Raw genomic sequence first — 12,911 nt, forward strand, 5'->3', positions numbered from 1 at the left:
GAAGGCTCTACACCATCTTCCATCCATCCCCATAACCACCCATCCTGTTGTTTAGTTGCTAAGTCACATCTGACTCTGCAACCCCAAGGATTGTAGCCCGCCAGGCTCCTCTGTCCATGGGATTCCCCAGGCAAGAATACTGGAGTGGGTTTCCATTCTCTTTTCTGTGGCATCTGCTCCACCAGACATCAAACCTGTGTCTCTCGCATCTCCTGCATTGACAGATGGATTCTTTAGCACTGAACCACCCATCCTCCCAGCTGCCCATTATTCCTACTCTGCTCTCTGTTCGAGCCCTCTTTTTCATTCAAAAACCACAGGTCCACCGCATGGCCACTTTCTCTTCTCAGTCATCTGATTACAACCAGAAGTTAAAGGACTGAGGCTCCCTCCCCACGTGCTGGACTCAGGTGGAGAAAGTAAAACAGGGAGTTCTCACTCCAAACCAGACCTGGTCTTCCCACTGCAGCGTCCCCATGGCAAAGTGGTTCTGGGAGGCGCCCTATTCACAGGTAAGGCTACCAAGGGGACTTGCAGACACTGACATTATGTTAAGCTATGACCATAGTGTACTTTGGTCCCTTCAGACAAATCACAGTCAGGCTCGGGGGCTCCAGAAACCTGCTGCCCAAGGCCAGACCTCAACTTCTCTTGAAATTTAAGTCTTGGTACAAATCAATGGTATAGAATAATTGGTCTCAAACTGTATCCCAGAGAGTTATACAGGTGGTACCAAGAAAGGGAGTAAAGGCTGTGGGCAAATAAGTCTGTGAAATGACAAAGCAAAATCATTTTGTGTATTTTGTTACTGAAGGACTTTTCAAAGTGTTTAGTGTGCCAGAATGCACTGTCAGTCTCTAGGAAAAGGCTATAATAGACATTTCCCAAATTTACTTTGTCTCAGTTCAGTTGCTTAGTTGTATCCGACTCTTTCCAACCCCATGAATCGCAGCACACCAGGCTTCCTGTCCATCACCAACTCCTGGAGTTCACTCAGACTCACGTCCATCGAGTCCGTGATGCCATCCAGCCATCTCATCCTTGGTCGTCCCCTTCTCCTCCTGCCCCCAATCCCTCCCAGCATCCGAGTCTTTTCCAATGAGTCAGCTCTTCGCATGAGGTGGCCAAAGTACTGGAGTTTCAGCTTTAGCATCATTCCTTCCAAAGAAATCCCAGGGCTGATCTCCTTCAGAATGGACTGGTTGAATCTCCTTGCAGTCCAAGGGACTCTCAAGAGTCTTCTCCAACACCACAGTTAAAAAGCATCAATTCTTCAGCGCTCAGCTTTCTTCACAGTCCAACTCTCACATCCATACATGACTACTGGAAAAACCATAGCCTTGACTAGATGGACCTTTGTTGGCAAAGTAATGTCTCTGCTTTTGAATATCCTATCTAGGTTGGTCATAACTTTCCTTCCAAGGAGTAAATGCCTTTTAATTTCATGGCTGCAATCACCATCTGAAGTGATTTTGAAGGAACCTATTTTTTATAGAGCATGTTTTGTGACTTGTGTGTGTTCCAAGGAACAAACTTGGGAAAATATTAATGCTGGCTCAAATAAGCTAAGACTTCATGTTGAGAGAGAAACTTTTTAGGGTAGTAGTGGTAAAGCTATACTTTATGTATATATGTATATATATATATATGCATTATATACACACACATATAATGTATTTACATAAATGTATTAATATTATATATAATGCATAATGTATATAAGTATATATTCTTCTTTGACAACAAATAGTACCATGGTTAGTGAAAATCCACAAATTAATTTTTACATGATTAAAAATCCCAAATCACTGTCTGTTTCTTACTTTTTTCTAAGTTTGTGATTCCAAAAGTAACCAACAATTAGAAAAGAAAATCCCAATATTTACAAAAATCTATTCTGAATGAATGTATGTATGTTGCTAAACAGTCAACAGGGTCATATGATCTTTTTCTGAAAGTCCAAAATGTTCAGTTTGATTTTTAGTAATATTTTACTTCAAAGTCAATAACGTATGACCGATTAATCGTTAGGGTTAGGATGATCTCTAGACTTTGAACCCGTATTAAAAAGTTATTATGAAACACTGATACTTTCTTAGAAAACTTTTCCCCCTTGTATAGTACTTAAAAATTTATAAAACCTTTAAGGGAAGCAGAACACTTCTAAGAAAGGCACTTTTCCCTTTAAGGGAAGCAGGACACATTTATTAAATACTTACTATATCCCAAGCACATTGTTGGGTGCTTCTTATATGAGGCTTTGGTGATGCAGTAGCCAACATACACTGATATTCATGAAAAATAAATGTGAGAGATCCTACAATGGAAGGGACACAGCAAGAACCCAGGACATCAAGGTCTGTCCTCTAACCCCTGACACATCTCCACTGCAGCAGGTGGCCGTTCCTTCCTATCTGCTCCACTGCACAGGGGAGTTTTCTGACTCTCAGCGAGGCCTCAAACTGAGCATCTCCATGCTGGGAAGTTTTCTGCCACAGCCAGGCAACTGAGTCTGGAGCTTCTTCCCTAATTCTCACAATATCAGAGGCCCCCTCCAGTCTGGTTATTTATTTTGCAGCAAATCTGAGAAGTGAATCTGTAGCCAAGATACACCAGTATTTATGAAAAATTAATTGGTGTGTGACAACAGCTTGGCCACTCACACCAAGGGCAATCGCTTCCTTAACCTCCCTCCCAGGCCGTAAGCAAGGGTGATCAGGTGGTTGGGGAAAGTTGCATATTTATGAAATCGCTTTGGGATGTACATCCTGCACTTGCCTTCTGATTTTCTAAGAGCCTGGAGCCAGCTTGGGAGTGGAGGGTGAGGGGGAAGACTCCCGGGTCTGGCTAGTGGATAGGACAGACAGTATAGGGATGGGCTGCAACCCAACTCACAGATAAGAAGACCGGTGATCCCTGAAGAATGCCAGCCCCAGTCCCAAGAGGGTGAGCACCAACAGCTTCGCCATGGCCTGGGACAGACGGCGGCAGGATGGATGGACGCACAGACGGGAGAAGGGGTGGAGACCCTGCGCGCCCGCACCCGCAGCTTAGGGCTGCTCTGGGGTTGGCCCCGCCCTCCCCGCCACCGGGCGCAGCTCACCCCGCCCGCCCTGCCCCGGGACTGCGGGAACTTGGTTGGGGTCAGAGCCTGCAGCCAGGTGCTGCGCGCTCCCGAAACTTTAAAGAGAGAACTAGCTGCCTAGAGCGGGCAGAAAGGGGAGAATAGGCAGGTCGGAGGAAACGGAGAGCGGTGGGAAAGGAGAGCCAGGCTTTGAGGAACGCTCACTTTGTGCCAACAAGGTCCTAATCCTGTGACTCAGAGGGGTTCAGTAACTTGATCACTGTGACTCAGCCAGAAAGGGCACAAAAGGAAAGAAGGGCTGTGATTGGCACCTCTTAATATACGAGTTTATTCTCCCCCAAGACTACCGCCACGTGGCTCCGTGAGACATCTGCACATCAAGCTTCTCTTTCAGCACCACTCATCGCATGCCTCTCTAAGGTGTTCATTCATTCCAGACTCTTGGCTGACATTGAGTACCTGTTATGTGCCAGCAATCAGTAAAATATATCACTCTTGCATATGCTGTGGATAATCCGTGTTTTCATTATGGGGAGGCACATCCTCTATGGAGAACAATAAAGCAGGGAAAGGCATAGAGCAGGCATACTGAGGTGCCATTTAAAACGGGTGTCCAGGGAGGCATCACTGATAAGGCGACTTCTGAGCAAAGCAGGGTAGGAAGTGCCTCTAACCTTCTGCCTTCTCTCCTGTTACCATGAATGAGACTTTCCTGTTCATGAGAGACCACCTCTTCTCTTTGCCCTGGGTTTCTTTTTTTTAATTTCCTTCTCAAGAATTTTGGTCCCAGTTACAGCTTCTCTCTTCTACAACATCTTCCTCTTCTCTGGAATATTGCCTTTAGATACAGGCATGCTTTAGGTTCACTTATAGTTTTCCGGGGAAAATACTCTGTGATCCCACATTTTAACTACCTACTGCTTTCTTTGCTGCTTCTGTAAGAAAGCACTGATAAAATCTCTTAGGCTTGTCGACAGTTGCTGCTTCCATTTTATCACCTCTTGTAACAGATTAACAATGGCCACAAATTCTTCGACACTCTTCCTGTTGAAAAGTGTGGTACAAGATCCCTCTTTTGACACTGGTGCTGTCTCTGTGAATGCCTTAATTTATAGAATGTAGTGGTGCTGTCCAAGTTTTTAGGCACAGCCTTAGAGACCAGGGGCTTCCATCTCTTGTCACTCAAACACTTACTCTTACATCTTGAGCTTCTGCTTAATAAATCTGACCACCTCACTGGTGTGTCCGTATGAGAGGGTCTGAGCATGTGGAGAGGGAAAGTGGCCAGCTAAGGCCAGCCTTCTAGCTATCTCCAAGACAGTGGATACAACTGAAGCCTTTTTGGACACTTGAGACTTGTCCAGCCACCCAGAGAGTATCACTGAGGCATCCCAGTTGATACCCAGTTGATGAAGCAGAAGAATCAACCTGCTGAATCTTGCCCAAATTCCTTACTCACTGTGTGTAAACATAAGAAAATAAATTTTCGTTTGGCAACTGATTTTAGGAAGTATCTTTAACCTCCCATTCTCTACTTAACCATTCTAATAGAGCTTGTGTTCCTTCAGTTCAACCATAGAACTGTCTCTTATTAAACTACTCATAATATCTATGTTACCCAGCCCAGTGGTTACTTCTATGCTGTAATCGTACTCAACTTGTAGCCACAATGGGCACAAGTCACCACTTCCTTCTTTTTAAATACTTTCTCTTGTATCCATGACCCCACCCTATCCATCTTTCCTCTACTTTTCTGGTCTTCTCTGCAGGGTCCTCCTGTCATTGACCTCAAAATAATGAAGCCCTCGGACTAGTTTTGAGATATCTTCTCTTTCTGCATTCTTCCTCAAGGTGGCCCCATCCATTCCAGTGGATTTACATACCATCAGTATGCTGGTGTTTCAAAAAATGTACACACCTAACTCAAGTCACTTACTGTGGCTTTAAAGATCATCTTTGATCTGTCTAGCTAAAATAGCACATGCCACCTTCAGCAACATTTTGATATCTCATTTTTTTCATCACTTTTTGTTTCTGAAGTCTTGTTAATTTATTTATACTTTGTTGCTGCCTAATGGAACGTAAGCTCCTTGAGGTCAGTTTTTGTCTTTTCTGTACTATGACCCCAGGGCATAAAAAAGAGGCTGGCAAAAAGTTGTCCCTTATTAGACATTAGACCGGTTGGCTGGTGAGCATATACCTTCCCAGGGAGCGCAGTGGTAAATAATCTGCCTGCCAATGCAGGAGTCACAAGAGGTGCAGGTTTGATCCCTGGGTCAGGGAGATCCTCTGAAGTAGGAAATGCAAGCCACTCTAATATTCTTGCTTAGAGAATCCCACGGGCAGAGGAACGTGGTGGGCTACAGTCCATAGGGTCACAGAGCCAGACATGACTGAGCGTGCAACGATGAAGGATGATGATGGCTGGTGAGCTTTGATGATGGCTTTGTGCTCACTGCCTGGCTGACACTTCCACTGGGATGTCTTACAGTCTCTTCAAAATGTCTCCAAACCAGAATGATTGATTCCCTCGCACCAGCATGTTATATCCTCCAAACCCTCCACACTTTAATAAATGGCACCACTACCATCTAGTTGCTCAAACTCCAAATCTAGATGTTTTTGTTCATCCACCTCTTTCTCTCACATCTCCCTACACAGGTGTAGCAGTCATAGGCTCTACTTCTGTATTAATTGTTTACTGCTACACAACAAATTACATAAAAATCTCACAGTCAGAAGACATTTCTTGTCTCTTGATAAACCCATAGTTTCTATGGGTCAGGAATCAGCATGGCATAGCTAAATACCCCTGGCTTGAGGTCTCTCATGAACTGACAGTCAGTTGTTCTGATGGTTAATTTCGTGTGTCAATTTGACTGGGCTAAGAGATGACCCAGTTGCTGGTAAAACATTATTGCATGCAACTGTGACAGTAATCCCAGAAGAGATTAGCATTTGAATCAGTAGATAAGATCAACTCTCATCAATGTGGGTGGGCATCACCCAGGCTGTTGAGGGCCTAAAGAGAATAACAAGGTAGAGAAGGGACGACTTCTCTCTTTCTTTACTTGCGCTGGCACAGCATCCTTTCCTGCCCTTGGATACCAAAGCTTCTGATTCTCAGGCCTTCAAACTCTGAGACTTATACCAGGGGCCCCCTCATCTCTTAGGCCTTCAGACTGGACTGAATTATACCTGGTTCTCCAGCTTGCAGGCAGCATATCCTGGCAAATATCAACTTCTGTGATCCTGTGAGCCAGTTCCACAATAAATCTCTTATCTCTCTCTCTATCCACCCTCTTTTACTGGAGAACCCTGACTAATAGAGATGTGTGTGCATGCTAAGTCGCTTTAGTCATGTCTGACTCTTTGGGACGCTATAGACTGTCGCCTGTCAGGCTCCTCTGTCCATGGGATTCTACAGGCAAGAATACTGGAGTGGGTTGCCATGCCCTCCTCCAGGGGAATCTTCCCGACCCAGGGATTGAACCCACATCTCTTACGTCTTTTGCTTTGGCAGGTGAGTTCTTTACCACTAACGCCATCTGAAGGCTCTACTAGGATGGGATGGAGGGGGTGAGATCAGCTTGCAAGATCAGCTTGCTAGTTCTTAGCAGATTGCAGTCCTTTGCTTCATGGACGTCTCCACAGAGTTGCAGCACAACAAGGTAGCTGGCTTCCCTCAGGATAAGCGATCTACCCAAGCAAGAGAGCATGCCTCCCAGATGGAAGCCGCGATCTATTAACAACCTAACTACAGAAGTGACATCCCTCAGTGTCTGCCCTAGACTCTCTGCTAGAAGCTAACAGCTATCTCCAGTCCCCCTTTTGGAGAGAGGAACTAAGCTCCCTCTCTTGAGGGGAGGCATATCAAAGAATATTTGGGCATATCTTTAAAACTGCCCCAACTTCCAAATCAGTCCTCAATCAGCCCGCTTCTCCCCTTCTCTACTGATCAGCACTGTGGCTACTATTGTCTGTAGGCACAAACAGCCTCTTCAGTATTCTCTCTCTAACTCTCCAATCCATTCTCCTCACTGCAGGTGATTTTTAAAAAAATGTGAATAATACCATATCATTTCCCTGCCTCAAGTCCTTCCTACTGTGGCTTCTCATTTTACTTTCTCATCAAAGCCTAAAAGGCCACGTGAGATCTGGCCTCGTGCCTGTGATCTGACCTGATTTCTTATCCTCCACTCATGAATGTTCCAGGAATATTAGCCTTTTTATACTTCTGTAAACATGCCAAATATATTGTACTTCATCCTTCTTGCCTTTGCTAGTCTTTGGCTAGAGTATTCCCCTGTTCCCTTACCTGCTCCGTGACTGCTCCTTGATTTTCTCTTTCTTATCATTCAGGTCTTAGCTGAAATATCACTTCTCCTGAGAGGCCTTTTCTCGTGTTACTGTCTATAGTAAGCTCCTCTTGCCTCTTCTGCCCACCACCAGTCACTAAGATCCCAGAGCTGATACAAAATGGTTGGCACCAATAGAGAAGTACTGGTTATTAAAATAGTGATATCTTTCTGTACTGGTTGGTAAATACTTCTTCAAACCTCCCAAGGGGTCCCCCACAATGCGGACCATTTCCCGTCTTTGGAAAACCACCCCACCCTGTCCCCTCCCACACACACCCCAGGGTGAACCGGTGACTAAGGAGTTACTGCCTGGCACAGTAGAGTCTCCAGACTCTTCTCCCACAGAGGGCCCTGCTTAGTTTGAGAGTCTGAGAATGTGCGACACCAGGTGTTAAGGACTTTGACTGTCACCCCTGCCTTCACAGCAACCTTCTCCATAAGAGTCCATCTTTTTTCTCTGTTTGCTCACTTATATGCAGCCATTAGTACTTAAACTTGAGGAAGGCACAGGCTTTGACTAATTTGTCATGTTTCTTCACAACGCCTAGATCAATTTCTAGCACATAGTAGGTATTCAAAAATTTGGAGAAGGGGTAAAAGAAGGGATGAATGGCAAAGAATGAGGATAAAGGAAGGAAGGAAGACATGGGACTGAAGAGCGGGTTGAAGAGTAGAGAAGAGAGGCCACTTCCTACTCTTCTGACCTGGTTGATTTGTTAACTAATTCACTCATTGTATAAATTATACAGTATATGAGTATCCTTTGCAATTTGCTTGCTCTACTCTGTCAGACCTTAGAGCACAGATTCTTTTAACTTCTCTTGAAGGGTCTCAACCAGCTTTGAAACTGCTGAACGCAGTAAAGCCCCTCCTTGGATTCACACGCCCACAAAACACTCACATTCCCTCTCAGTAGTTTCACATATCCAACCTTGAAGCCTGTGATGACCAACGGCAGAGATCAAGAATCCTTGTCCAAAAAAAGGTGAAAACTCTTGACCAGCGAATGATTTGCTATGGACTGTCAATTACTTTGAAATGACCTACTCTCTGTGGAAGTCTTCCTCTGGGCCTCTGTACCTACTCTTTGGTTTGGAACGATTTTTTCCAAAACCTCTCTAGTCCTCATTGTTGACATGTCCACATCTTACTTGTTCTTTCAGATGTCAGTTTAGAACATATTTCAAGTAGTCTTTCTTGACCCTTAAATCTTCAATACCCTTCTCATATACACAATGCTTCTTTATCATTCTTACCACTCTGTTTATTATTAGTATCTTACTACTGTTTTGTTTTATTCACTAGGCTATAAACGTATATAACAATGCCTTCATTGTTATAGTTTGATACCTGGTATAGCACCTAACACAGGTTAGATGCTCAATATATGTTGTTCAATAACTGAATAAATGTTTGACAAACCATTCCTGGAGCCTCTGGAATACTTTAATATGCCATAATTTATTAACTTGAAAGTATCACAGGTCTTATGTTTATTATTTTACTACTTTAATTGTTTTGTTATTTTATATGCTACTAGAAAAGAAAAATGGACAGAGGAGCCTGGGAGGCTACAGTCCATGGGGTTGCGAAGAGTCAGACGCGACTGAGCGACTTCACTTTCACTTTTCACTTTCATGCACTGGAGGAGGAAATGGCAACCCACTCCAGTGTTCTTGCCTGGAGAATCCCAGGGACGGGGGAGCCTGGTGGACTGCCGTCTGTGGGGTCGCACAGAGTTGGACACGACTTAAGCGACTTAGCAGCAGCAGCAGCAGAAAAGAAAAAGCTATTAATTAATCTATAACAAAATTCTTTAAAAACTATCAATTATACAGTGATTTCCTATTTAAGAGTTGTTAAAATGTATAAAAAATTATAATGGAATCCATGAACTACAAAAGTTTAAAATTAATGGGAAGCTTTGTGGGTTTTTTAAACTTAGAATTCCTTTTTATCACAGCAACTTATAATCTAATATTTTTTAAAGTCCTGTCTCAGATATCACCCAGACTTTTATAATTCATTTCCTTTCCTCTTTTACTCCTCACATGCTAAATAGTAATTTGCACACATTGAAATGTTAGTTCTTAAATATATTTGGTAAAAAGCACATCTACTAATTCTTACACAAACCTGAACTCACTGACTATTCAGTAGAACCTGTCAATGCATTGGCAGAGAGCCAGAAGCAAATCTGCCAAGCTTAATTCTGTGCAGGCACAAAGAGTTGATCTTATGGCTGCACTTGCTATTCTTCCTTTAGAAGGCGCTGAACCTGGTTGGCAGTAACTGCAATGTTCTCAAGTATCTGCAAGTATGACGTTCCAGTGTCCTAAGAGCCCCAATAACACCATTCTGCTTGAGGCATCTCTAATAAAAATACAAAACAAAATCAAAACACCAACTCAAAAACCACCAGACTTGAATCCTGGATTCATAATCATTTTCTGAACTTCTATAGTAGCAGAAATAAAATGAAGATCATTCTTGTGGGTTTATTATATGAAATAAACGGAGAAAATCTGTGAAACTGCTATGCAGAAATAAAGCGACCACAGTGCAAATAATAAAGTTCTATCCAAGTATAGAAAAAGTGCTTTCACCTCACAACATCCTGGTAGGTGAGGGGCCAATGTTATTATCCCCATTTTATGCAAAGTCATTAAGTTAGGAAATGTAGGAATTTCAGATATGTATGTCCAGCTTTGGTGATCCTAAATTTAAGTGCATCTAAAAACAGAAAGTGTTAGTCACTCAGTCATGTCCGACTCTTTGCAACCCCATGGACTGTAGCCTGCCAGGCTCCTCTGTCCATGGAATTCCTGACCCAGGGATCAAACCTGCTTCTCCTACAATGCAGGAAGTTTCTTTACCATCTGAGCCACCAGGAAAGCCCATGGGTTTGCAGAGAGTCGGACATGACTGAGCGACTAACACTTCAGAAATAGAATTTCAAAGTATATAAAGCAAATAGAGACACTACTACACCACTTCACAACAGTTATCTAAGCATTAGATAAACAGTTATCTAAGTCATCTCCAAAACTGAAAAACATAAAGTTGAATGATAGAAATGATAAAAAGACCAGCGATCTATGAAATAGAAAACAAGGAGAGAATACCCATTGTGTAGAAAGCTGTTGAGTCATAAGATGAAGTCCTGGTGCATGCTACAACACGGTGGCACTTTGAGAATATTACGCTGAGTGACAGAGGCCTGCATGCTGTGATTCCATTTACGTGCAATAGCCAGAATGGGCAAATGCACAGAGAGAGAGCAACTAGTCGTTACTAGGAGTAGGGGAAGAGGGTGACAGAGAGTAATGGCTTAATGGATATGGCTTTCCTTTTGGGGTAATGAAAATATGCTGGCACTAAATAGTAATGATGGTTGCATGATACTGTGAATATATTAAATGCCACTGAATTGTATATTTCCAGATGGTGAATTTTATGTTATGGGGGTTTTACCACATTAAAAAAATCAGAGGACGAAATATTTAGAAAATGATTATTGAAAATATATAGTACTAAAACTTATAAATCTTTACTAAGAGGTTACAAAATCTAAAGAGAATATTACCACAGATCCTAAAAATATTTTTAGAAAATAAAAATGTATTATGAACTACTTTATCCCACTAAATTTGAAAATGTAGATGAAAATGATGAAATTCTAAACTTATAAAAAATATACAAGAAGAAACAGAAAAATCTCAATAATTGTACATTTATTAAAGACACTGAGTCTACTATTTAAAAGAAAGAAAGAAAGTAGAGCAACAGAAACTCTCCAGCATTATTAGTGGAATGACTACCTTGCAAAACTGCACATATGCTTGTGTGGAACTAAATTGTGTGCTGGACATGAGTGTATCCTATTAACTCCAATTCTGCATGTATACCTGACAGAAGTGTTTACATATGTGAACTAAAATACACTGTACAGAAGGTTCATTGCAGCTTAGTTTATAATTTAAAACAACAACCTGGATGCAGTATAAGTATTCATCAGTAGTAGAATGGATAAATACATTGTGGGATATTCATACAATGAAATACTCTACGCAATAAATGAAAAAGAATACTGTAATGTGCTACAACAGAGGCTTACAACAATGGTTTATTTATTACTTATGCCACATGTCCATTGCAAGTTGGCTGCAGCTCCGCTTCCTGTCATCACCAATCCAGGATGCAGTCTAGCAGGGCAGAGGGCATCTAAGACTTTACCAGTTTGGAGGCAAACAGAAAAGAGACACAGTGAAACACGTACACTTGATATTTCTACCTGGAAGAAGCGGCATGTGTTACTTTACCAACATTTCATGGCCCATAGTAAGCCAGGAGGCCACTCTTTAAGTTCAACAGCACAGAGATGTATCGCCAGCCACTGAGAATAGCATACCAAGAAGAGAACAAGGATATTTGGGCAACAGTTATCCAACCTACTGTAGAGGTTGGGAAAGTGAATATCTGGCTTTTCTCTTGGGCTGATGGGAGTCATGCTGACGGTCAATGTCTGGTTCCTTGGAAGTAGAGGATTTTAAAAGCTCATGTTTTATTGAAAGAGTGCTCATCAGGAAAAATTCTGGAAAGGTAGCAAGATAAGAAAAGGAAATGGATCAAAATATTTAAACCTATTAATGGTAGGGCGCATCTAACTTTGTTGTTTCCATTAATTCTATAATGTGCGTGTTTGTGTATGTGACTTTTAGCATACAATGTGATTTTCAGTACCAATGGACTCATCTAGAATCCACTGATAACCCATTTCCCAAAGATCTTGAATTTACACTCTATCCGCAGACAGTCTCCAGATTCACTACGGAAGCTACTCTTTTTTTCTGTAGTGAAAATTGCCAATAGTCCAGAGAATGTTCCAACTATACTTCATTTAGATTTTACTTCTTAATGGAATCAGTGACATTTTACAGGTTCATGTAATATACCAGTTAGCTGTTAGAAACCACAGAGCTCCATTTCCCAAAATCATCCCTGATGAACCCAGCTTTTTCTGCTCTGTCTGTGCAGAGAGTATCAAATTGTGTGTTAAAAGTTTCCATTACATTCTCTATTCCTACTTAAGCATGTTCCTCTTGGATTTCCTCACTTGCCCTTTTCTATGCTAATTATGGTCTTTTACATCTCCAATAAATTATTTTCTAAACAACCTCATTGCATGGGAAAATTGAATTTTGGCAAAAAGTAAGTGATTTGTTTTTTGCTGTAGACAGTTTCCTGCAGTATTGTGATGTATAATAGTTTGAACAAAAATACATCAATAATATGTGTGCAACCAAGTCTTCTGTGATGGTATGGTAGAGGCACTAACTCAGCACCTTCCACCTCTTTTCCAACATCCTTTGGGTACAGTGTTTTAAAATCCTGGCTACATATTCGAACCATGTAGGGAGATTTTATAACATAACAGTGTCTGAACTTCAGCAGGGGTGTAGGTG

The 12,911-nt window shown here is 42.0% G+C and overlaps 1 protein-coding gene across 3 annotated transcripts in view; it reads right to left on the reverse strand.

Annotated features, from left to right (window-relative positions):
* Positions 1-3,063, reverse strand: part of PON1 (paraoxonase 1) — a 33,123-nt gene extending 30,060 nt beyond the window's left edge. For all 3 annotated transcript variants that reach the window (XM_004007735.6, XM_060414486.1, XM_027968471.3), the window contains exon 1: positions 2,896-3,063. In XM_004007735.6, coding sequence (XP_004007784.2) covers positions 2,896-2,969 — 74 coding nt within the window. In that variant the 5' untranslated portion in view covers positions 2,970-3,063. The remainder of the gene's footprint in view (positions 1-2,895) is intronic.
* Positions 3,064-12,911: the final 9,848 nt, after the last annotated feature.

This window comes from Ovis aries, chromosome 4 (genome assembly GCF_016772045.2).
Source record: "Ovis aries strain OAR_USU_Benz2616 breed Rambouillet chromosome 4, ARS-UI_Ramb_v3.0, whole genome shotgun sequence".
NCBI classification, from domain to species: domain Eukaryota; kingdom Metazoa; phylum Chordata; class Mammalia; order Artiodactyla; family Bovidae; genus Ovis; species Ovis aries.